Source organism: Apteryx rowi, unplaced genomic scaffold, assembly GCF_003343035.1.
Source record: "Apteryx rowi isolate R43461 unplaced genomic scaffold, aptRow1 scaffold_49, whole genome shotgun sequence".
Lineage (NCBI taxonomy): Eukaryota > Metazoa > Chordata > Aves > Apterygiformes > Apterygidae > Apteryx > Apteryx rowi.
Window position 1 is genome coordinate 3,132,719 of NW_020450749.1, and position 27,381 is coordinate 3,160,099.

General features: G+C 38.1%; 1 protein-coding gene across 2 annotated transcripts in view; it reads right to left on the reverse strand.

Annotated features, from left to right (window-relative positions):
• Positions 1-27,381, reverse strand: part of ARHGEF3 (Rho guanine nucleotide exchange factor 3) — a 131,087-nt gene that overhangs the window by 57,453 nt on the left and 46,253 nt on the right. Inside the window, exons 1-2 of one of the 2 annotated variants that reach the window (XM_026078911.1) lie at positions 22,781-22,880; positions 9,631-9,693 (exon numbers count right to left, since the gene is read on the reverse strand). In XM_026078911.1, the coding sequence (XP_025934696.1) occupies positions 9,631-9,693; positions 22,781-22,813 (96 nt within the window). In that variant the 5' untranslated portion in view covers positions 22,814-22,880. Of the gene's footprint in view, positions 1-9,630; positions 9,694-22,780; positions 22,881-27,381 lie in introns of those variants that run through there. The other variant, XM_026078910.1, reaches the window with a different exon arrangement.

Here is a 27,381-nt window from a genome sequence, read left to right on the forward strand (position 1 = left end):
TGTAATTTTTTGAAAACTTTTATATTCTCCACAGTCTCATAAATTTTTTGTCAGTTTGTAGCAAAGCATACAGACTGAATAGACATTTTGGATGAAACCTTTCTGATTTGGGGATGAACCCCTAGTTCATTTTCCTCTGCTGTGTCACTAGAATCAACAGAAGAAAACACTTGCATGACCATGGTTGATCTAAGCAAAAGGTACTAAATCCAGTAATTGGTATAATCTATTTTCAATTTGATATCAAAAGTCCTCCACAGCTCCCAAGACTTTATCATGATTTAAGATTTTATTAACAATTAAAATAAATGGCAAAAGTACAAGCAATAGCCTTGCAATATCTGAAAAGCATCCTTGGATTCTTGTATGAGATGTCACAAATGCCTCTCTTCTGCACCGCAGTTATGCATATTTTCAATTTATGAACAGTGATATGGAACATACCTCACCAGAAGAATTTAACACCAAAAGAAAAATTACTTTCTATGAAAGAACTATTTTCTTCCTCACAAAATCTTGTTTTATTTCCCCCAATGAGATTGCAGTGAATGTCCGATTTGAATGCCAAGAACTGCACACACAAACAAAGAAATTCAAAGGACAGGAAAAGACATGCACACTAAATCAATTTTATCTTCCTTTTTTTCCACTCGGACATTTCTATTTCATTTTTATTGTGTTTATTTTATCTTTGTGCACATATCTGAATTATGTTTAGCTCTTGAATTTGCGTTACCATTTTTCCTCTACTGTTACATGCCTTAATAGTACAATAACTTGTTTAGTCTAACTCTCCTTTTTTTAGTCAAGATCATAAATAGCAAGTGGATATGCTTCCTTTTGTTCCCCTTCAAAGATATACTTCCTAATAATGCATCTTCTAATCTTTCAAAGATTTTACAAGATGCATGGAATTTGGGGGTTGAAAATACTTTCCAGCATCAGTTTCTTAAAGAAAAAAGGCAATAAGATTTGTGATGAGTTTTCCAAGCAACAGCCAATGCTGAGCTGCCTTGGGTTTAAACCCTGCAGATGAATCATATTCCAATTCAGCAAAGCACCCTTAAACATGCATACCTATCTTCAAGCACGTAAGTAGTTCCTCTCACTTCCAGCAGTTGTTTCAATGAGACTAGTCACCAATCACACTTAAAGCCAAAGTATAGGCTTAACTACTTCAACGAACAAGAACCAAAAACACCATACTTTGAAGGATAAAGTCTTCCCTTAGTTTGCACTTTGTTTCGGTAACTCTATTACTTATCAGTTTCCTGTAGAGCAGATCACCCAAGTGTTAGACTAGATCTTTCACAACTATTAGCTGTGTTCAGTAGTGCAGCGCTGAATCCATAGATACAGTATGTACTTACCCCTGAAGGGCACCAATGCCAATAAGCTGAAGAGTAAAAAGCAACAGAAAAGGGAACACTAGAAAAGAATACAAAAAAGTTCTGCAACGGTACCATGAGGTCAGAGGCACAACATTTCATGCATTCCTGCACAACTGCTAGAAAGATGAAAAACACCACACAGACGTCCCAGAGACCTCCCTAGAGCCTGTACCTATATTTTCCTTCCAGTCTCTTCTTCAGCAGTATCTTCCTTCTGTCACAAAACACATTTTCAGTTATTTCCTCCCTGCTCTTAGAAGAACGCTATTAGCCATTGTGCTGCTGCCAAACAGCCGTCCCTACAGCACAGCTGGGCTACTCCAAAACCTGGGAGCTGCTTTGCTTCACCTGCCTTGCTCTTTTACAGGACAGTCACTTACATCTGACACCTTCCTTTTACAGTTAATAGGGAGAAATGGATAATACCAAGGCATGATTCAGCTGACCCTACTTACGTGTTCACTTCAAACCAAGATCTAAACCTCAGAAGTATAAAGGAAAGCTAGGCAACTAACTTACAGCTATAGCTGCCAAAAAGTAGGTAGGATAAATCCTACCACTAGAGCCCCAAACATTAAAAGACCAAGTGCAGACACTGATGGATCTCATTGTATGCTAACACAAACAGACATAAGCAATTTCTCTTTCCCTGAGAAATTATAATTTGTAGATAAGACAAACTCCATTTAAATAATTAATGCCTGAAAGTCAGTCTCTGTTTCTCTGTCTCTCTTATTCCCCCCCCACACACATTTTGTCTGTAAATAGCTTGCATATGTTAAACTTTCTGCTGATGCAGTGACAGTTTCAATAATTCTTCAGCCAGATTAGATACTCATTCTGGTCAAACCTCTATCTCATTAAAAAGTATACACAATTTTCTTTAACATGGTATTCCAGAGGAGTGATGCTTTTCTTTTTCAGTTAGTTGACCATTTGTGAATGTGCTGGTATAAACGAACACAATACAATAAGTATGGCTTATTCGTGCACATCATTTCTCCAGAATTGCACACACTTTACAAAGTACAAAGTTAGAGGCCCACTGGCTGGCGATACCATTTGTTTTCCTAAAGCTTCAGTTCTCCAAAGATAAGACGACTGTGGCCTACCTGCCTAACTGCTTTTTGCTTCACCGATCCCAATTTTTCAGGCTTTTTTCAAATATAGATCCCACTTAAATAAGAGGTATTCTTTACTCAGATACTCCTCCTTCATCTGTAAACAGACCTCATCTTCTATGAAATTTATTGCACATTAAAACTATTAAGACAATCTGAACACAGCACTTCACTAAAACAACCCTGCATTTGGAACCTCTATAACACACGGGATCACTTAAGTCTTGCATGCAGGCAGCGTTATATTGAATTTGATAAATATGTTAACTTGTCAAAATATCTTTTCCTCCATGTCTAGTTCCTGAAAATAAAAAATTAAAAGAGAATAAATTTCCCTGAGGTCAGTGGGGTCTCCATACTGTAGCTAAGGCTGCTGCGTTCAGTGTCTTGTACATGAATCTAAACAACAGCAGACAAAGAGCTGCTAGTTAGTAAGCCACAGTGAGATATTTTAACAGCTTGAGTTAACCTCAATGAAAGGGAGTTTTAACCACCATTCTTCATTTAAGGTATCTACAGACGAGCCTCACTTTCTAGAATCCAGGTGAATTCAAACAACAAGAGACCGTTTTCTTACTCAGTTCCCAGAGGCACAAGTATGCTTTAAGAGAGTTTGGTACATGTTTCACAGGATTTGGCCTATTTGCACGAACAAGCAGATTTGCACTGAAGATGTCCAGCTTCAGCATACACTTGCTATCTTCATCAGAACATTCTGCAAGACTCAGTGGAACAATTGGCCCAATCCTGACAAGTTATTTAGGTAAATAAAGAGTAACCATATTGCAATGCTACAAAGGAAGTCTGAGACCATTCCAGAATTAGAAAAAGCAGAATGCAGCAGAGCCACCCTGTTATACGTTTTCCAGTGGAGCACTTGTAGGCCTTGTTTACTGAGAAACAGCGAGAGAATAACAAAACGGCCTTGAGAGAAATGACATTACACTATTCCAAATAATACCAACCGCAGACAGTGTCTATCCTAAAACAATCATATGACAGACTAATAACGGATTAAGAACAGTCACCTTATAATAAAGTCTGAATCCAGATGGACCACTGACCGCCTACACGATAGAGCCATATTAAAAAGTCATGCATAATTCAAGGCTATTGTATATATCTTACTGGGCAAGCTGAATGCCTTTTATACTAAGAATATGCAACAGAACAGAGTTAATAGAACTAAAAAGACCCAGATACAATATATATTTTAATTATCTCAACTCTGTTAAGCTGATACAGAAGTAATCCCCTCTAAGCTTTTCAAAGCCAACTTGCCATACCTTAGCAATCAAATATTATTGAGTTTATAATTAAGTTTAATTAGGTCAAAGAGTATTTCAGTTATATTGCCTCTCAAATACATAACAAATGCTCATTCAGCACTAGAAGCAATCAAAATTAATGAACCCTGATCTAGTGTATGCAAATCACACTTAAATCTTGGTTATTTTTTGTTCATATTTTATATTGGGACATTTTATTAACTTGCAAGTTGGCAAATCAACAGTAAGATTTCTTCAGTTCAAAATGCACTAACAACTTACCCTTTGGAAGTAAAGGTACCATTTACTTTCAATAATGTTAGCTGATATATGTAATCAAAATAAATAGCTTTTCCAATGCTTTGCATAAGGAATTTTACCTTCTTTATGAAATGGTTTTACTTACCTAGTTCATAATGCATCTTTTGTATACTCCTTCACCTCAACATAATATATTAAGAAGGCAGAAGCAAATTCCATGAGTATAGAGCAAATCTTGCATAAATTTGATAGCAGAGAAGAGCAGCACACCATCACCCTTTTTCTTCTTCGGAGCAGGGTTTTGGTTAAATAGGCATAATTTAATTTGGGAAAAAAAAAAAAAAAAAGATAGGTGCAAGTTTTGTATTAGGTTTTCCCAGCTTATTGCTCTGGATACCTCCTGAGTTACTAGCTGAGACTCATTGGGCACATGGTATCATCTATCACCATTACGACATTCCAACTACCTTACCTGTTTCGCAGTGGCAATTTAAAATACATTGCCTAGCTTTAACTATCTTGCTGAGTGCTCCGGGTAAAAACTTCCAGATAATAATGTCTATCACTGCTTGGTTTAGTATGAGTCCAAAATCTGAACACCCAGAAAGCACTTGGTCTACAGAAACTAGGCAGACACCCTGCAGAAAGATGGAGAGCATAGCAAAGGAGTCAGCTACCCGGCCCTAACCGTGCAGCAGAAGCCCTGCGGTGGCTACGAGGGCAGGTGCGCTCCTCCGGCAATAGGACAGGCTGAGGAGAAGGTGCCACGGGCAGCAGGTCTACGCCACAAACTGCGCCTCAGAGAAGAACGAAAGGGGCAGCAGCACCAGGCAATGAAAGCACCTGCCGAAAAATCAGTAAACTGCTCAGAATTTAAATAAGGAGAGCCACACTACCTGCACAGGGAGAACCACCGAGAACTGCAGAGGCACGCTCTGGTGTTTTAAACAAAATACTGCTTAGCCCCCTCTATACTCTTGAAAACGGGGTTATTTCTCTGTTTCAATTCTCCAAGCCATAGAAGGAAACCTATCAAATCTAAAGTTTGTGTACCCCATGTTAACACACAACGCCTGTAAATCGATTCACATATGCAAATCCCTCTAGAGTATATCACCACTTTAAAAGCACAGGCATGAAACACCACAGGCAGAGTTAACCATATTGACTGAATACAAGGTAAGCCTTCCTGCGCAGGCCAACGTGATCAAAAGTATATTGGATAATACGCACATTTTCCCTTAAATACAGACTTCTGACTGCAATGGCCTCAACTGCCCTCGTAATCTGCTGGCCACATCTGTCACAAATTATCACAAACTATTTGACACTGAGGGTATTACAAATACACTTCTCAAGCTGGCAACAAAACGAGCCAAGACCAACCAGTCAGTTTAATGTGCCAGTTTATCAGCTCCTGAAGCACCAATCCCAGTCTGGATCACCAAGCAAATACAAAGAAGAGGCAACGCACTTAGGTCACCCATCCTCGTGCCGAGTCAGCAGAGCTCCAAGCAGCATTTCCCGTGCAAGGAAGCTCAGTCTTTATGACCGATTCCCCTTGAAAAGACAGGTGGGCTGGCAATGGTCGGTCATGAAAAAAATTTAAAATCTATTTTTATAAAAAGACTGTAGACAGATAATGATGTCAACTGGCAGGACACCCAGCCATCTGCATACATATGCTGCTATCCACTGCACGAAGCAACTCCAGTCTTTAAATAGTGAATACCCTCTTTCTTTCCCATCTCTCACCCACTCCTGGACAAAGGTGGTGAACAGATGCATTTACACAACTTGGGAAGCTCAGACCAAGTAAAAGACAGCAAGATCTTTCCATCAGCAAGTACCAAAGCCAAGCAAAAGAAAGAAAAAAAATTGCTTTGCAAGTAGAGGCCTAGCCCCAAGCTGCTGCAGCAGAAGGCAGCTCCATACGTGCCTAAGTAACTGCACCATGTAACCGGCAGCACTTTGCTACCGCTGCAGCTCAGGGAGCTGGTGGAGCTGCAGGGAAGTCATTCACCTAATCATGTAAACCAGGAAGTGTGCTGTACAGGAAAGCCTAATATGTTTATTTGTTAAATACATATGCCATTTAATAAAAAAAATAATCAGTTTTATTACAGAGCCCGAGAGATTTATTTTCTGTAAAACTTTAATAATATATAATTACACCAGTTAGGTGTAATTTATAATAGGGAACACACGCATTCAGTTTTGATATCCTTAGCCACTGCCCTGGAAAATGAATGCTCTCATTGAGGATATACGCACAAGCAATTTTGCAAACCTTTTCAAAGGCATAACAGAGTCGCCAGACAAAGGACCTAAGTATTTACTTATTTACATTAAGCTACCATGCAGAGGCTCCAGCTAAGCGCAGGGCCCCCAGTGCCTCAGCGCAAGCGGCACTGCCCGGAAGAGCAGAACAATAAAGGGCAGCATATGAGACTAACTGAAGCCATGTCAGAGTGGCCTCACTTGCGCAGGCTAAAGACGGATCTCCTAGCCCAGAAACGTGTCTCCACCACGAGTCAAAAATCAGATGCCCAGGGAAGTGTGGGAAAGCAGAGTAAGTACCTAGTGATGCCCACAGTTTACTCCCCCAGTTTCCGGAGGTCCTCAGGAGGGTCTCTAATAGCTCTTGCTGGATTTTTCCTCCATGAATTTGTCCAGTTTGCTTTCTGAACTCTGCAAACCCTGAGCAGCCGGAACACCCTGGGCCACAATCCCACCACCACGTGCCCCGCGAAACAGCATCGCGCTTGGCTTCTCGTGAATCTACAAACAACGAGTTTCACTTTGTGCCCCAGTAAGAAGAGAATGCATCATCTCACACCGATCATATTTCAGAGACCTCTGTTACATGCCCTCACCTTCTCTTCCTTCCCCCCCAAAAGCTTCCAGTACATTTCATTGTATCTTTTATATGTATTGTATAGAGCAACGCAACAGAGAAAGGTGATAGTGCATAATATCACCACAGTTCACTTGTGTGAGGTACAGATTGATTCTTTTTGAAATTTGCCTTCATAAACATGATGACAAAAAACAGTAAAACCTCTGCTCTAACAAAATACCTAATTACCTGGAACATCAATTATGGCTCACAAAGAGCAAAATCCAGAAGGAGAAAAGACAGATCTCTCCCCCACATAAATTGCACCTCCTGCAACCTCACTCCTCGCTCTTCCGTGTTGTTTTATTCACACGCGGAAAAATACCTCCGCAGGTAACAAGGACGCAACCCAGGCTGCTGGCTTCCAGCCGCCCCTTGTCAACTGCAACTCTGCCACGCAGCCACAAGACCCCGCAGCATCTGCTGGGGGTGAGACACACCCAGAGCTTAAGGAACAGGGATCCAGGCTGCTCAGCGTGCGGCGCCTGAAAGAGCCTGGGCCTGCCTGCACACATCCATGCAGATAAACCCTTAAATGTAACGTCTCCTTCAAAGGACAGTTACACTTCCAAAAGAAAAATCTAACCTGACTGACCATTGTAAAGATGGTCATATTTACAAGTCTAAAATCAGCACCAAAAGAGAGCACCTAAGGGCAGCTTATCCCATTTGCTTATCTCCTGAAATGCAGTTTATGGAAGGGCTATTTACATGTCCAAACAATAAATTGTTCCTCTGTCTTCTTAATACATTACTTACGTTTCCACTGCTATGTTTCTATTCCATGCTACCATATTTCATATGCCGATGACCATTTTTAGCATGATATGCTAATTTTCAATGTTTGCTGTCTGAAATAGCACTTAACTGCAGTCTATTTTAGTAGAAAAAGGGTTTTTTTTCCCCTCTCATTATAAATACAACCATTTATTCACACAAATCTTGCTTCATAAGAGGCCAATATGGGTTAATTGGCAGCAGTGTATATATTCTGAATGCGTATTTTGTGTTCTAAAAGTCCAATGAAAAATGGAGTCAAAAATCACTGTTTACAATTAGAGATAATATCTCAAGAACGCTATTCCCATTAAAAATGAAAGATGCAGGATGTTCTAATTTAGTAACATTTAACTCTTCTTCACACATTTTATTACATGAGCTAAAATAGTCACTTTTCCCAAAGATGATAAAATGAAGCTTCAGATGATTAAAACAAACAAACAAAAAAAAAAAACTTAAAGAAAAATTAAGGAGAATCCCAGTGTCTTTCCACAAGCATCAGCTCCTAGAGCAAACAGTGCTCCTGTTCTGGGACTTTTAAATGCATATGCACTGGAGAATCCTACCACGCAATACAAATTATGAATACAGACTATGATGTCCTTATTATCAGATATAGCTCTGCACATCAGGAACAACAATATGTTTCTGCGTTGTGGATCCGTACAATCGTACATTTGTCAGACACTCTTAAGAAAGAAAATATAATACACCTACAACAAAGAAATTTTGCAAAAGTTACAAAGGCTGCGTTACACACAGTAATTTGGCCACGTGGAGAGGCACAATCGCTTGAAAGCTAATCCACGTTTTGAAAAAGAAGAAAAACACAACAGTATTACGTTTTCACATCTGCTAATAAAAAACCCTGCCAAAACCAGCAGGTTTATTTTCTCTCTCTCTTTTTTTTTAATTACTCTTTTTCTGCCTGTACTACATGAAAGGTCTACAGAAAGGGGGAACTGATTCGTTAACTGACTGTGGACAAAAACACCAAAAATGATACAAACACCAGAGGGAATGATAAATTCCTCTACATCTTTTTTTGTTCCATGGATTTGAATTACTGAATGCTAAGAACACTTACATCACAGCTGCAACCTTTACATGGAAAACAACAGGCATTGCAGTTTAGTGTAATTACAGTCACTAATATCTTGACCCAACATCCAGCAAAATCAACAGAAACCTTTTGGTCCCTAATTTTTAAAGTAAACAGACATCAGTCACTGTAATGAAAAAAAATTTTTAATAAAGCCAGTTTTACCAAATTAGACAACTCAGTAATTCACTCTTACTTAAGAAACAACTAAAAAACCTCCAAAAATCAGAAGTATGCTATTTGTACAGAAAAGCATACACATAAAAAACAGCATTTAGAAGCCATATGTCTTCTGATGGCTTCTTGACATCTGAAGTGTGCTATAGAACAGCACAGCTGGAGTCTCAGTGCTTCTCTTCAGTAATGGTGTACATAGATCTTATAACTGTATTAATATCATATCACATGGCATCACACCACCAGCATTATCCACCACTGACATAACCGAAATAAAATCTCTTACTCAGCCGTGCAATGGGATAAAAGGTCTGTTTTAAGTCCTGCATTCACAATGAGCTTTTATCCTGATGCTTATTTACTAATAAGAGATTCACTGCTTTACAACAATCTGTCATTCCGACTTTTCATTTCTTCAACTATTACACAGCAAAAACAGGAAAAGCCATAGTATAGCAAATTTAAATTTCTAGTAATAAGCAGAAGAACAGTTATTCATGCTATGTATGAAAACACTGCTGCTGAAAGGATGAACTGGTTTGTTTCAGAGCACACATAATATCTGTATTGTATTTCATAAGGAGGAAAAGAGAGAAGAGAAAAAAAAAAAAAAGAAGAAGAAATTACTCACACTTGTATCCAGGCTGCAGATGCTGATTGTGTCTTCATCCTGAGTACTCTGTTTTCGTTTTTTCTGTCAAACAAAATGAAAAGAAAAGCTCAGTTCTGATGAATTGGACCAACTGACCACCAGTATGATTTTGAAACAGGTATCCATAATGAAATCATATGTGTACATATCATATACAGTTAATACTTTTCTCTTTCATAATTATTAGTCATTACAGTCATAATGCATGTGAATAAGTTGTATTTTCATAAGTTCAAACCCTGCTTTTAGCACATTAGTATATTAAATGCTGCTCCTTTTTCTGCTCACGGTGAGTTAGGTTCACTTAGATTAGCAAACTTTTATTTCTAACGAAAAACATGGGACATTCTTGCATATTGTAAATTTTATTTTGGCACTCGGTATGAATTTCTGTACCCAATGAAATTGTCAGGAGGAGGAGAAATTAGTACTTTATGTTGAGAATCAGTACTTGGATTTTTCAAAATATATATTCAGCAATCAGGTACTACTTCCAGAGAGTGAATATTACATAGTGAGGATAACAGGTGAAATATACTGCAGGAATTAAATTAATACATACTTGTATTACAACATCCACATCAGTGATCGCGTTCTGCCCTGTATTCTCTCTTTTTTTTTTTTGACCCTCCCCTATGTTATTATACAGGTTCATTACAAGATTAATCTTCATGCTCCTCAAATAAAAAGTATGAAAAATTAATTTAACAGAGCTCTACATTTTCTACCAGGCCAGGAAGATTCAGGAAATGGGAGAAGCCACAGAACATATGACCCTCATTTATCGAGCTGTGTTGTCTTCCACTGTCAAGTAGAGATAAGCATTCACAGATGATAACAGCCGGACTCCAGTTTCCACTCTACAGAAGTCAGTGATGAGCAAAAAAAGACAAAAAAAACCCCCACAGATGCTGTACCAAGCCCAAACTTACATGATGACCAAAGTTCAGCTAAAAGTCGGGATCTGCATACTGTGCAGGTAAAGGTGTATAACTGTTTTCTGTATCTCACAGAAATACTAAACATGTTAAAACAAAGTCAAAAAAGCTGAGAACAAGGACATGCAGAAACACTGCATGAATACGCTACACCTGTGAATTTGTAGACTACCGTAAGTTTGACTTCAGAAATATCACACTCATAACTGAGGGAAAATTGTAAATAAAGATAAAAAAAAAGTAATATGTACCCCCCTCCCCAGTACCCACAGCCACTAGCTCTTCTGATGCAGAGTGGTTTTAATCCACTCAGCCAGTAAAAACAACACTGTACCTACTAGGTCTTCCAAGGACAGGACTAATAAGAAGGAGGAACTGCTGCTTTGATGAACTAAGATAAAGACTATTTCTTATAAAATCCAAAAGTTTTTACTTAATGCTGTTATTAAAATAAAACTGTAGGTGTTGAAAATTGTCATATTTACTCACTGTTTCTAAGCAGACCTTTGACTTGCCTAATCATATTTAAATATAATATTGCCATGTCTGAATACCTTTACAGGAAATAAAAAAAAGTTAACTTAGCTCACTTTTTTTGTTGTTTTTGACGATGATTTCAGCCATGACAGTTGGGTTTTAACACTTTTATTATTTCTTGATTTAGAAACAGAGACTGGATCATAAGTTCTCCAACACATTATATAATGATAAATATTCTATAAAAACTGACTCTTCTCCCTCAGACTACGTACAATCAAATCCTCTTACTGTTATATTACAGATTTTCAGCAACAACTTGAAAGGACAGAATAGAATAGAGATGATTTCTTTGCCAGACCACACTGAACAACAGATGGGAACATCTGAAATAATACTCAGGATATTAGTTTATCCTGCAGCAGTGTTTTATACACTTATATAAGTTTTTATATTTCCATGGGATAAATTAATCTGAATTATTATTCAAGGGATAGCCAACGGGAATTCATGATGAAAAACACAGAGTAGAGATAGAGCTACAGAGCCTGTGCTTTGTCTATAGGGTAGCATTTCCTAAGATGCTAGTTAATGTGCTGTAGAATATTCTTCAAACCCAATCAGAATTCTGTATTTACAGATATCCCCATATCCCTTCATTTTTCCTCAAAAAAAGGTAGGCACTGATGTATTTAGGTCTGCAGTGAGTCTTCTTCACGTTGCAAACAAGAATTTGCAAAAATAAAAGGTATATTGTGAAAAATTTGTGAAATTGTCTCTTGAAATAAACATTAAGCGTTTTGGAACCATAACAAACGCTTTCTATAATGGAAGACGTGATTTCATCGTTAACGGAGAGTGGCAAACGATGACACATCAAGCAAACGGGCAGCTACTCGGTTAAATAACCGATTAAAAGCCTTACTCATGGTCCCGTGGCTGCGGATTAACAAAGAATGAGCTGTTTCCAACACAGGCTGAGTTCTAATGCAGGCTGATCAAGGCTGTGAAGTACTTAAATATGAAGTACAAGCATATTAGCAAGGCTGAAGGATTAAAGTGAACTTGAAGGAGACAGGGCAAACTGTTACTGTAGCAGGAAAGTTATCCAACAGCGACTCTGTGTAAGCTTTCAACTATTCCATTTAAAGGTGCACGTGGGTTCAAAACACAGAGCTGTTGTGGACAAGGCAGTTAAACTACTCAGGAAAACCAGCACAAAACATAGCTAGTGCTAATATATAAATGTTAACAAACTTGTATCTTATTTAAAGACAACTTCATTGATTAAATTGTAATAAGCTCACCAGAAATAAATCAGTATCAACTGTGACATACAAACCAAAGGGATGAAAAGACACATAGCAGTAAGAAAACCAAGTAGGTATTGAACAAGTCAGCGATCGCCTTCACAAAGTAGGTGCAGCCTGCTCTACCTTAAAATTTATCGTGGGGCTCCTCTCCTCCCCACTTTAATTTAGCTTTTCTACCTTTCTGAAAAGTAACAGCAACAAAACTCTACCCAACAAGATGTATACTACACTATGTTATCTGGAAGTTTGCAAATATTATACTATGCGTTATCTGTACGTTTGTCCCAGTGGCTTTGCTAGACAGCCATTTCACACAAATATTGTTAAATATAATCAGCTATAGGCAAGACTAATGTTCAAATCTTCCAAGAGTTTCAAGGGCCATTATCATCAGGTAAGAGGGGAGAAATCCAAGACAGCACAATTTATTCCAATAATTGAGCTAGTGGATAAATTTCTTTGCCCATAATAAGTGGATTAGAAGCAAAGATTGCAGGAGATATTGTGCAGGGAGCACAAGATGCTCATTAAATTAATCCCTGCTCTTTGTGAATACCTTTTACCCAAAGGAGCTACAATTCCGGTCTCAGCTGCCACGACACAGTGCAGCTGACCTCCCAATCTCTCCTGTTCCAGAAAGTTACCCCCTAAGTGTTGCTGGTGGTTTAAATCACACGGCACACCTAGTAACACACACTTCACTTCATTTTGATCTCAACAATTTGCTCTATCTGCCTTTCACGCAAGACCTTAGAAATAGAGCCTATTAGCTTTGAGATGAACCCAGAAGTTAGGTGATCAAGCATTGTATGTATTGCACGCATTCAGAGCGGAATAAGCTTCACTGCAGAACCACGGATCTCCAACAATAAAATTAATGTATAGGCCAAATACTGAAATCAGTTAAGTGGCATACGAATGAAAATTTGAACTTCCTATGAGAATTTAAGTAACGAGTGCTCTTGATAAGTTCAAATATCCATTGCATGCGCTGCCTGAACAACAAATAAACCTGGCAAAAAAAATTCTAAATGCATCGTATCATCCTATGGTAGATCTTTCATGTTGCTTTATATTGTCACACAATACAATGCAAAGCCAAAAACCACAGTGTGAAAGTCTTTATTCAGCATATCACCTGTACTAGTCCAGGCATAGCATTACAGAGAAAGGACCAACTCTTTAATTCCATTTTACTACCTTGCACATGAAGCATCCCTAGTTCTAGGGATTAGTTAATATTGCTTACACTTATCCATGGCTGTAACGATCACCAGGTTTAATACAAATTAACGGCTTTTTTAGGACTATAGGGAATGGAGAAGCATGTGAAGTAGGGAGACGGAAAGCCCAAGCTGAGTGTGCTATATTAAGCTGACACGCACTCATGTCCGTTAAGTCTACCTATACAGAGACCTCACAGCAAATTGCGGAAGATTTAAACCCAAGCATGTCACAAGACAGAAGAGGTAAGGCCTTTGCGGGTACCTGAGCATGCACAAATTGCATATACAAATTATGTTGCTGACATGTGTAATACAAAAATCACATTCTAATACACTGTATATATGTGCTGTTTTAACAGAACAGTGTCCAGTTAGAAGCTGTATCAGTTTTGGTTTTGATTAAAACCCAGGAAGAAGCCCAACATATTATGACTATTGTGAAACAGGGATAAACTTGCAAGACACATGACCATTAGTGAGCCCTATCTTTGAACAGAGGAAATGAACTAAAGCTATTAATCTGAATATTCCCGAAATCTTAAACTGAACTTTCCAATTAGAACCTATCCTTGCTTTAAATTCAGATTATCAATAATCCAATTAAGAGGTATTATACTATCCTTATACTAGACAGTGATCACTCATTTCCAGTGTGCATGAATTGCTGGAGTAATGCCATATTGCAGCATTATATTAAATATACAATACTGTGATTATCCTGCAAAATACCATGATATTAGTAATGGACAACTACCATGTGCTATCTCACAACAGAATATGTCTTTATTAGTACTTGTATTTATTTGAAATAAGTTAAATTGAAAACGGTATGAAGCATTTCTCCTGCTGGCAAAAAAAGGACAGCTTGCAACTCTTTGATAACTCCCGCTCTTTGCACCGTATTTGCAGGCCTTGGTAAAGGTGTGCCTGTGTGTGCACGAAAGCAGTAGCACCCATCCCACAGGACCACTTCTGAACACAGAGTGCCTGCGCGTTCTCACTGATCACACGAGGCACTACACACATCTGAAACGCTCACCTCCAGACAAGCACATTTTCCACCACACAGCCAGTTGATAGCTTGTTTGTTTTTTAAATACATAAAAGTCTAGATCACTGGAGCACAACGACTGGGTGTACAACAAGTCTGAATCTTTAGCTGTCTTTGTGCTACTGCTGGCTAAAAGGCTGTGCTCACATCCACAGCTACGGTGGCAGAACACCTGCGGTCTTAACGCAGCAGGAAAGAACTGCTCTCAATTATCTCACATAAGATGAGAGAGTAAGAAGAAAGAAATTATATACTAAAGCAATAATTTAATTAAAGGAATTGGAGCAATAAGACATTGTTATTGGAAGGCTGGATTAACAACCCCTCTCCATCACAGGGATTTAGTTATCAATACTGGAGATTTATATTTTACCACCTGGGAGCAGAAATGCAAAGAGGCACAGAAATAGCTTGATTAAAAAAAATTAAAAAATCCTGTGACAGGGAAGGAAATGCTTGTCAGAAAGAAACACTGACTTTTGCTAAATCATCTATCCATTCTAATTCCTTAGAAGTGCGTCTGCACACAGAATTGCATCAAAATAAAAAATAGTTCAAGACACTGCCTTTACATAGGCAAGTAATACCCTTAGAGCTTCTAAGCAACAATTTAGGTTTTAATCCCTTTTAAAAAGGTTTTCACCACCCACTCAAACAAAAAGTCCAAAATAAATAAAAATAAAAATATCTATTTAATCATACCATATCATTTAATCATACCCATATCATTTGCTTGCATATGAAAATACCTGGGAACCGTAGTCTTCCCAGAACATACTGCTAGATATCCTTCAACACTAATAGTAGGAAAAAAGCAATGTTGTAAAAAACACAGCTCTAATACATGATTTAAATTCATATATGCATGTATGTATATGTGTATATTTATTTATTGAGAAACAAGGCAAACATGCCACAATAGGTTCTACTAAGGCGGCTTTGAACGTCCTATTAAGATGTTTTGTGGAGTAGGGGAGGTATGTGACAAACAATAATAGACATGTGAGTAAATGCTGTTAAATCTAAGTTAAATAACTTTCCAAACCAGCAGTAATTCAAAGTTCCTTTAAAAGGATTTCTAGGCGGTGAAATGCAGATTAACAGATATTTTTGGCAAAGTTCAGTAAGGAGAGCAACTGGGAATTCTCAGTCCTAATTGTCATAATAGAAAATCATCACACTGCATTTTCAAAAGGAAAACAGCTAAAAAACCATGAATGTGAACATATTTCATGTTGTTATTTCCTGCATTTTTAAAATGTGAATAATTTCCTAATTAATTGTCTAGTTTGAAGACAAATGGGTCCCTCCTACACTCATTAATGTATTGATACTGCACTTTTGCTAAGTCTGTCCTATGTAAAACAAGTTTAGTTAAAAAAAACAACTCCCTCTAGATTAAACAAAAGCAAAGCTTTCAATAATACAGAGAAGGGAAGAAACATTTTGCCAACAAAAATTGTTTTTTAATCATCCTTACTGATGAGGAAAAGACAGGAGAGAGCTCCCTGAACCATCTGCAAAAACAGGACCCATGAGGATTCTGTACCAAACCAGTAAAATCCCACTGGAATCAGAAGAGTTCCGACTTTATTCCAGAAAGGCAGCTAAAACCTAGTTTTAGCCACCAACTCCACTTGTGAAAACTGCCCTGAAATGTTCAAACTCAGCTGTTTAGAGCACTGAGGAAAAGGCTCTGGACTTAAGGGGAGAGGCAAGGCGAAGGAGTTTGAAAGTTAGGACAAGCAATTGGTTTGTTAAAAGCTGTTTAACGCACAACCCCCCAAACCCTCATGCTCCGTTTCCAGTTAAGAGTCCCCTTGGTACATAGTTCTGATATGTCGCCTTTTTGCTGGAGCTTTTTTTTACTTCACTGTGTTCTGGGTTTTACGATCCTCTCCAGTTTCTGGTATTTTGTTATTAAGTGCAACGCAAAGGACAGTACCTCTATCAGACACAGTTAAAAACCAAAAATCAAAAAAAAGGCCAATCTGAAGGGATCAGTTATAATCAAAAATAAACTCCAAAAGTGATTAATGTGAAAGGAGGGCAGAAAATAAACCAAGTACTTTACAAAAATCAAGCACCACAGGCCAGAAAAGGCAGACGAGGTTCAAGCCACGCTTCCAACGAAGGGCTATGCCGGCAGGAAAACCAGTTCCATTACATGCAAGTTTTTATTTTTAAACAAGCAATCAGCATCTCCTTAGCCAGCCGCCAGCTCACAGAGTCCACATCGAACCTTCACGTGGAAAGCCTGATGACGGCCTTCTGCACCACAAATCCCTGTAACTGCTTAAGAAGCTGGGAATAAGGCTGGACCTTATCATAACAGTAGACAGCAAACCACAGCAATAATCCAGACTTGCATGTGAACTTCTACTCATACTGTTTTTATAAAACATTCCTTCAGAAAATCCAGTTGGCCTATAGATTCTTTTGCTACATAAATCATTTTCAATCAGCAAAATATACATGTGCACATGCACAGTCAAATATACTAGCGGTCTAAGCAACAGAAACTTCCAGTTCCTAAATACCTTTCTAACATGTCCACAAGCAAGACAACATGCAGACACTAAAATTTTCTCATCTTCTGTCTTTGTAATTTGTCAGTGCTTCCACATCTATTCCTAACATGCTAATCCCTCTATCAAAAAATCCTGAAAAATACAATTTGTCAGGATCAAAAGTAATCCTTTAATCACTCCAAAAACTCCACATGCTGTTGCTTCCGTGCTCCTTCTGTGTCATAAGATCTGTTTGAAGTTCTCGCTGTGTTTTCATTTCAAACCACATTCAAGTCACCTGAGGGGTATCTACCTCCTAGCTGCATCAGAGTATGAGGCTTCACGGAGTCAGGACGCGGTCCAGGGACGAGACACAACCACCACAAAGCAAGTGCTAAAAAGTATGCAAGAACCGCCAGAGGGGGGTGAAAGAATTAATGACAAACTGGATTGGGAAGAAAGTAGATAACATTTGAATTCCCCACAGGAATTTAAAATATTTCTGGAAGTTTCACAGACAGCACAGCCAGAAAATAAAAAAGTTACTATTTCAGATTAGAAGGTAAACAGTTTGGTCTTCCTAATGTAACAGGGGGAGATTCGGACCAAAGGCTTCAACATGCTTCTCACCTGTGGTTTTCATTCATTTAACAAAATATGCCTTGGATCAAGCTTAAATTGGGTATAAAATTACCTGACAAAGATTAATAATCTTCCATCATAAGGTTAGCTGAATAATCACTAATTCAACATTTCCTGCCACAGGTGGTAGGATATAACATCACCAAGCAAACTTCAGAAGGGAACTAGAAGAGGCAGCAGTGGTGTCACATTACCCAGCTTAAAGCCAGAATGCTCACGATACTGAAACAAGAATAAGCATCACATAGGATTATCCATTTTCCGTCTTATCACATTACTGCTGCACTGACATTCAAGTTTAAGACAAACTAATACAGATGCCAAAAAAGAACTTCAGCTTGGCTGATATCACGCAAAGTTCTTAAAAGAAGTCTGTACTGAGCAAGAGCATGTCAAATTAATCATATTAGCATCTATGTCTGTAATAACCAACTAGACACCTCTGAATTTCCTGTTGCAGACAGTCTTCCTCCTCGTAGGTTAGGTTCAGAGCTAGCCAATTAAAATTTGACAAACCAGTGATAATTCATTCCCCAGTTTAAGCTCATTCAGAGAGAGATGAATCTCAATTTTCATCTTTTGAGGCCACCCTTCCGTTTACTTTATCATAATCCAATCTCAGTCTCGTTCACCTTCATGACAGCATTGCTCCCTGGTTATTTTCCATTCTCACTGTCATGGTTGTACCACTGACAAGAGCTTGAAGGCATAGGAAGGCCATAGGATCCTAAAACAAATTTTCTCAAAACACAGTGCCTCTTTCAGCATCATACATGCTCCTGGGTCGTAACTTCAGAATACTGAATTGTGATACAAAATTTATAAAACAAAAATAACTATTTACCTGATGTTCCAATACCACAGTTCTTCATGTTACATTGTCAAAAAGAATTTGCATAAGTCTAAAGAGAACCAAAATCCCTGAAAGTTTTATAATAAAACCTGTTTCTGTGTATATTCCCGCTGCCCTCTACTGTTTGGAATATCAAAGACATTAGTTTCCTGTTCTCAAGAGTAACACAAAAATCTAAACAAAAGCTTTACTCCTCTTCAGGGAGAAACTTTCAGAGATCACCTGGTTGCCCAGAGAGCTGCACCGCATTTGTAACAGAGGCTTTGGGGCTTTATTTCCCACTCTGCACACATTTCAGCTAACAGAGTGTTTATATATTGGTATTAATAACATAACTTGTTTGTGCTTGATGTTTCCAGCAAATAAAAGCAAACAAAAAAAACCTCACATAGACTCTGCTGTAAGTCTGTTAAAACACAGCAGAAAACTCTTAAATGGAGGTTATCTATGGCACTTCGGACTTAGATATCTAAACACTTCTGAGGAGTCATTCACATCTCTGCCAAACAAAATGGCAGTTCCCCTTCAGCCTTCTCAGAGCACAGGGAGTACGTTTTATTTCTACGTCGCTTACTGTGATGGATTTGAGATTTTCCGGTCAATGTAACGTAAAGTGAACGCTGAAGTGAACAATGAAATGAAAATTATACTCAATGTGTGTAACATTAACAACAGGAAATGGGTGTGCATGTACGGGATGCTGTAAGGACAAGGATCAGCAAAGCTTTGTTTGAGGACTGGTATTTATTCTATCTTTATTTAACCTTCTTCCTTCCCCCTTTTGGAAGACAAGGGAGAGTATCAGTCACTGGAATCTAGCAGAGAGTTAAACATGCTGGAACTTTTTCATAGATTGCTATAAAGTCCGAATCAAATTAGGATAAATAAATTAGAAACACTTATTTCTCCTTCAGGGTTCTTTATTACTTCAATGAATAGCAACCATTATTACAGGATCCTTTCTCAGTCAGGACTTCAAGACACTTTTGCTACATAAATTATGCTTTTAATTAATGCTTTAAATTGATGTCTAGGGATTCTAAACTCACCTAGCTTATAAATAAAGATATAATTTAAAAACAGTCCATTAACTATTTAGATTCATCATCCGTTGTCTTACAAACACTTTTCAGCTGCTATTCAGCTGCATTCAGTTCTCTCTGCTCTCAAGTAATGTAATCAATCAGCATGCAGATAATTCCTGGATTCTTTAGCCTTTGGAAAGCTGACCTGATAAGGTTGTACTTCCTGGCCTTGTATGTTTGTGTTTATTACAGCTGTAGCTCTAAAAGCTAAATAATCAAAATTAATACTATTTTAAAGCTCTATTTTTAAAGGCTTTGTGCTCTTAAAGGCAGGGAGACTTCCTCTATCTGGATAGCAAGGAATTGTACTTGCTGCTGTTGACCATTTAATCACAGATGTCAACCATCACTTGGAGTTCCAAAATAAACTGCTCCATCTGTGTGCAAAAGAGGTACGACTTTTGTAGGTTTTCTTAGCACAAAATCACAATGCAACTTTCCCACTTGAAAAGCAGACTCATTCAAATGAAGGGGGTTTTTTTTAGTTGTTGTTGTTGTCGTCATTGTTTTTTGTTTTGAAGAATTTAAGAATCCACTGGACCTTCTCAATGTAAAAGAGAGAACTGCTGATGCTATGCACAGCACCAGAACCACAGCAGAACAAAACAATTTCCATAAACTAGGTTTCCATGTGGCTTTCCACTGGCTTACATTTTAATAAACTGCAGTCATCCCTTCTCGTCCTAATATTCTATTGTTAGCCTGCTTTCCCTCAGTATCTCGCATTCAGCATCATTATGCTGATGTACCTTTAAAAGCACAAGCAGGCTCCTGTATATGGCTTTTGATCTGAGTACCTCGTATTGTTCTCCAGCGCACGTCAAAAGGATAAAATGGCTGCACCCGAAACGTATTTTTCTGCATAAGATAAAAAAAATCACTTCCACTAAAATTCCATGTTGCTATGTCTATTTTGGGGGGTTCAATACACACGCACACACACACTCTCTTTAGCTTCATTTCTCAGAAACATGTGATATTGGTGGATATCCTTGTGACTCCTGTTCCTGGAATTCCTTTTTTTGGCTTGTGGGCCAGTTTCAACCCAAACTAACAGAGATAAAGACTCCAGCCGTTCTGGAAAAAGTATATACAAAGAGGAGACAGAACTTGGGCCCAACTGAAAAGGTTTCAATATGAGCTCAGCGATATTATTAGACACCAGAGAATTCGTGTGATTTTATGTCACGGACAGACACCGCCCCCACACACACACACCATTCCATGAAAACTGTGGAATTTATTAAATTCCTTCTGCTACAAATTTTCAAGTAACTGATGTGTAAAAAACACATTCATGGCAAATATGTGTATTATGTACATCCAAAAAGACCACCCATCTTACAGTATAGTCGTTAGAATCAGCTGCCTCATTTTAAGCTGTTTAATAAAGACCAAGAATTCTAACTCATTACATCTATTAAAATAAGTTCATGACTTCTCTAACCATCTTAGTAAGCTTCCTCTGAGACTGTTCCAATTTTGATTTATCTTTGTAAATATGGTTTAAATCAGAACCGCATAAGCACTCCAGAGGACATCTTAAAAAGATTCTGTGCAACTATTTTAGCACAGACCATCTCTCTCTTCTGTCTGAGAAAATTGTATCCAATTAACAATCCAGTCTTAAGCTTCAGCACACTTAAGCTACACTTCTTCACAGCAAACCCAAGAGCATACAGGCCCTTGAACAGACCCCTGACTTGCTTTCGTCACACTACAGTTTCTCACCCTTTCATCGCATTTCTAGGAACTTCAAGGTAAGGTTTATATTCAACACACATGCAAACATTTTGAAATAAAGTTGCTTCTTAAATACAAGGAAACTATCTAGTTTTCCAAATAGTGGGAAGATGCTACAATCCGGGACTAGAGCTGCAAAGTTAGAGATCAGATCAGTTCAGTTGTGACCCACATATACCACTCTTATCCACAATCGATTGTCCAAAAACAAAGTCACATGCAAGTCATTAAGAACAGTCAAGGATTAAATGCTAACCTCTGCAACATGTAACGCATGGCAGTGTGCAATATACAGCTCTAAGTTATGCTGAAAAGTTTAAAGTGATAGATTTTAAAACATATCCATGTAGTCTGTTCTACTGCTTGATTAACACCACAGTTAGGAAGGCCTGCTTCCCCAAATATTTAACCTAAATCTCCCTTGCTACTAAGCTCACTCATTCCTGTGCTACCCAGGGCAAACACAGAGAACAAGTGCCACACACTTTCCCACACACTCAGAGACCAAGCGCCAAATCACACGAATTCTCTGGTGTCTAATAATATCGCTGAGCTCATATTGAAATCTTTTCAGTTGGGCCCAAGTTCTGTCTCCTCTTTGTATATACTTTTTCCAGAACGGTTGGAGTCTTTACCTCTGTTAGTTTGGGTTGTAGAAAAAGACGACTTGCTTGAGATACAATCATCCCCAAATTTTTTAAACCTTTTTTATAGGCCATATTTGCTATGTTTATCATCAATCTTGCTACTTTTCTGTCCACATCTCTCCAAAGTGCAATGTCTAAAACTGCACCCGGGTCCCCAGGTGATGCCTCATACATATGCTGCACAGCTGCATAATTATGGCACCGTAAATAGAATCTGTTACAGCTTTCACTTCGACAACGTATAGACTTATGCTTATAGCTACAAATGTTCCCATCTAAACCCTAGCATCAGCCAAAATCATGGTTTTCACTCTAGGGGTCATATGCAGAGGTGTTTATACAGGTACGTTAAAAATAAATAGTAAGTAAAGGCATTTCACCCTGCAGTAAACTACCAACATATCGAGAAAAATAAACTGTCATCCATGTCATTGGCAATATGAGAATATATTACTTATTTAAACTTTTAAGAATTGTTTCTTCCTTACAGAAGGAAACACTCCTGGCTAATCAGCATTTTGGTTTTGTTAGTCTCTAATTCTAAATCCTGTCACGCTTCAAATAAATACCTGTGTAATTTCAATTTACTACAATGCCACCCACGCAGACAATAAGAAGTAACACAGTCCCTAACTTGCACTTACCTGATGATGCACAAAAAAGCAACACCACACCATGAGGTACTTTGTATTGCACTCAGATTTGAGGAGGTTTCTTAATCTCCAGCGTGACACTGAAAACTCTGCTACAAAGAAGTCCCTATGTCTCTCCTTCAGTTTTCGGCAGGAACTCCTCCCCACGCGGCCACACAGTTTGCTCTCGCTTCCTGTCATGCAGTGTGCTAGAAGTGTCAGAAGCTGAGCGATGTGTATCGTCGTGCCTGTCTATCTCTTGTGGTTTGTCTCATGGGCTGCTTTGTACAATATTTTAAGCAGACAAAAGTATTTTAAAATTCGCTAACAAGCACAAAGCCACGGTACTAGGATAAAGTCATCATTAATGTTTATTTTAAAGTAATAGGCAGGTCTTCGGGGACTTTGAGACTCCATAGCTATGGGGGAGGAGAAAGGGAGGAAAAATACACAGTCCACCTCCTCCATGTGTAGTTCTCCATTTTAAACAACGGCAATGGGCTTTAAACTTGAAAACAGACCACTATCTCCAAGCGCACATGCCTCGGTCACAGAACAAAACAGCTGGTAGATGCTGGGTGGAGCTTTCAAACATTAGGTCACAGGAAAGTTTCCGTGTTTCAGAAATGAAGGGAGCCGCTCAGCAGGCATTCTTAAACCAACAGAGGCATAAGGGCGAAAAATCACTACATTTTTAGAATCAGCCCAAAATCAAGGCCCAAAGACAACCTTTGGCAGAGGGCCCAAATTCTGCATGTGAAGCACTGTGAATGAAGTCAAAGCTCAATTCAATCCCCTGGGAGCTCCATATAACCGATGAAAAAAACTCCACTTCTGCTGATTTTTCACCTGTCTAGGTAAGCAAACCTTCAGCAATTGCATCCAATGGGATCCAACGAATCTTCACTTCACTGTGGTTAGGAAAGTTATATACCTTAAGCATCAAGAAAACATTCTACTTAAATCTACTGCTACCTTAAAATTTTCAAATTCAGCTGCTGCTACGTCAATGACAAAGACATACAAATTGCCAGGCCAGCTTGAAAGTTCAAAACTGAGGAACCCACTCTGCAAGAACTCCATGTGCATATACACACTGGCCCTTAATTTGATCAAGCACTTAGAGTTAGTACATTTACAGGATTAGTTTCCAGTCTCACAATCCAAACAGCAGAATATACTACTTCCTTGAGAGTTTTTATATTCACATACCAAAAAACCTTAATACTTTAGAAGGGAGGGAGAGAGAGAGGACTGCTCACTAACAGTGGTATCTCCCAAACTGCACCAGCCGAGTGACTAGCTATATATTTGCCCTTACTGTACTCAGAAGATTGCCTTACTTGACCATCACATTAAGTTATATCACTCAGAGGTAAGAAAAGCTAAAATTACATATGGTGCTTATGTGCAATTTATCAAAATATGTACATTTCCATATATTACCTGAAAAATTATATTTGCATACAATTCATAAATACAAGTTTCAATGTGCATTTGAGCAGCCCTCTTCAAAATCTAGACATACACAGCTGTAAAATTTCCTTACCCAGTTTAGAGACAGAAAACAATTTATTTAAAAAATAAATAGAATCCACAATCGTCATACATGACTAATGTAGTGCTTCATAAAGCAAGTAAATGAGCGATGTGATATGGCCTTCCATTATCTTTCCTGCCTCACAAACTGCATCAACTATTTCGGACAAGAGAAACCTGTCCTCAGAAACTAGTAAAATGGAACTTATGGGAGAAATATAAGGTTTGGTTTTTTTTAAACATATATACGCAATGGTCAGTTCCTTGAGTGCTAACCTTAGGAAACATTTTCTATGCATTTGTAGGGAAAGATAGTGCATCCTTAGATTTAGAAGACTTATTGATCAGTCAAAGATTAGAAGACTGAATGTGTTTCTAACTCATATGCAAAAAAGACAACTCACTTGTTTATTTTAAGACTTACATAATAATTGTATGAAAGGAGAACATCATGGATACTTAGGCAAGAATCCAAAATGGACAAAGAGAAATACAGTTTAATGTATTAGTCAAATTAAACTGGTTCATTTTGACATACATCAAGTTTTCAGTATAATAAACAACATGAAGACATTCTTGTCATGTTTCCTTCATTAAAAGATTTAAGGGTCAAATTATGTATTTAGCTATGCTTACAAACTGCCAAATTGCCTTTCACTACATTCCCTATTTTAAACTAGAATTAGGCCTTTCAGTTTCAGAGTGGGCTAGCAGGTGTAGGGTGTTGGTGGGGGTGGTGAGTGCTATTTGGTAATAGCATGCTACTTCAACCATTAAAACCTTGTTTTGTTAATAACACCAGTAATATTAAAATACAAATTATGCAATATGACTAGAAATTATTTGAACTACTGTATGCCTTTCATACTTTGACAAGTCTTTTCTTTAACCTAGTTTCAAATAATAATTGCCTGATACACAGCTACCTTGTTCTACTTTAAGGCATGATTCATCAACAGAGACAAAGCATGTGTTCTAGCACACTTTCAGTATTACACACTTTCTTGATCTATGTTTAAAAGTAGATTCAAGGTAGAAATATAGCTATCAGAAGTGGAAAAAAAATCACAAATAAATACCTATTGTCTAATAAAATATGGTATTTCCTTCCAGTGAAGGTATTCAACAATATTTCAAGCACTGAAAAACATATGAGACAAATCACTTCCATCTAATCCAGATCTTTAGCTGGAAACAGACATTTTAGGCCAAGACTTCCAAAAATTACTCAAGTATCTCTCTTTTGGGGTACTGTAAACGCTGTTGGCCTGTTTTCCCTGCCTAAAGGGGAGCTAAAACCAAACCTAGTCTTTCTTCTCGGACCCTTCCAGCAGAACACAGTTAATTTTTCTAAGCAAATTGACATAAATTCTACATATAGGCCTGGAATTTTCTTCTGACCAAGATTTCTTGAAAGATTCTTTCATTTCACTTGCTGTCCAGATTGTCATTAGATTCAAGTTATTTCTTAAACAATCTTTCACCCCATCATAGGAAACCCTACCCCTTTGCCATCAGAATTTGATACTCCCTCACCTAGGCTCAAGTACCTGTTCTCAAAATAAACAAACAGATTGAGAAAGCTCTGAACAAGATCCAGAAAGTACCTAAATGGCATTAAGCTGTAGATGTTGAAGTTCTGAACTGCATTCCTGGAAACTTTACCTCATCTGTTGTGTAAGTCTAGACGTGCCCGAATTGCATACGCAGCTCATCTTCTTACCTTCCACCTGCCCAGAGTTCTGATCTTGCTCACAACCACAACCACCTCAGTTCTGACCAGACTGAACTAGTCAATGATTATTTCATACCTAATCCCAATTTAGATTCAGAAGCTAGGGCAATTCTGACAAGCCTTTTAAGAAAAGGTGTAACACATACCTACAGGATCAAACTTCAGCTAGATACATGATATTGGTGTCTCCTCTTACACAATACAGCATTCATCAAGACACTGCAGAAGCCTGATAGGCTTGAGACCTACAGCTTTCCATGGAGGCTGCGCTAAATCAAAAAGATGTTATTAGTATTTCTTCATCGCTACTTCCATCATTAGGCTATTTACATAAAAGAGTGCGATGTTCATCAGCATCTCCTCTCCTGTTTTACAGGGAAAGATTTGTGCCCTGTATCATTAATCAAAAAAGACTGCAGGAAACATTTTCCGGAGAAGTTCTGGACTCTGGCTCTCAAGGGGAGGGACACACTAGATCCACTGGTTCCACTGGTCCATTAGTTCCACTGGGTTTATCATTCTAAAACAGTTTATCAGAATGGAAAGGGAAAACACACCACCTGGAACCACATTTTAAAGAGAAATATTTTCTTGGTTCATCTATAAAAGCTGATTCAAAAGGAAAATGTGAAACTTAGCAGATGCCAGAGAAGTTAAGAAACAGTGAATTTCTCTTGTACGGGTTCATGCAAACAACAGCTTTAGGATCCTGTTATCTGTAGTAGCAACCTGACAGGGGAAGAACGCTGTTCTGCGAGGCAGTAAAACAGCAAATAGCATTACGTTCTTCAAGGTCACTGCACAGAATAAGAAGAACCTAGATCTGAAACGTCCATCAGTGCAAAATGAAAGAAAATACTAAAATAGCCAGATGTTATGTAAGCAGACAGTTTAATTCTCATAAATGTGACCATGATTGACACACTTCAGGAAGAAGTAAGATTTTCCTGATTACAGTGATGGGGAGTATTCAATTAATGTATTCTCCATGTTGTTATAAACGTTTATGACCATTAAAACTTGTCCTTGAGACAGAAAGTATAATTATTAAAAAAATTAGGAAAATTAATTAAAATGTTGGTGCATGTTTTGGAGCATTATAAATTTTGTTGGTCTTAAGTTGCAACAGAGATGAAGTAGGTAGGCAGGCATTTTAAAATCAGATTTCCTGGTAATATTCAGATTTCCTTATTCCATTTCCTGGAGACTGCAACATGTAAACACTTAAACTTGGTATGCTTCCTTATATACTGATTTCATACTGATAATAAGTATTCTCTAATTACCAAGCATATTCTATAACTTACTTTACAAAGAACCAGCAGTGTGAGCTAAAAGG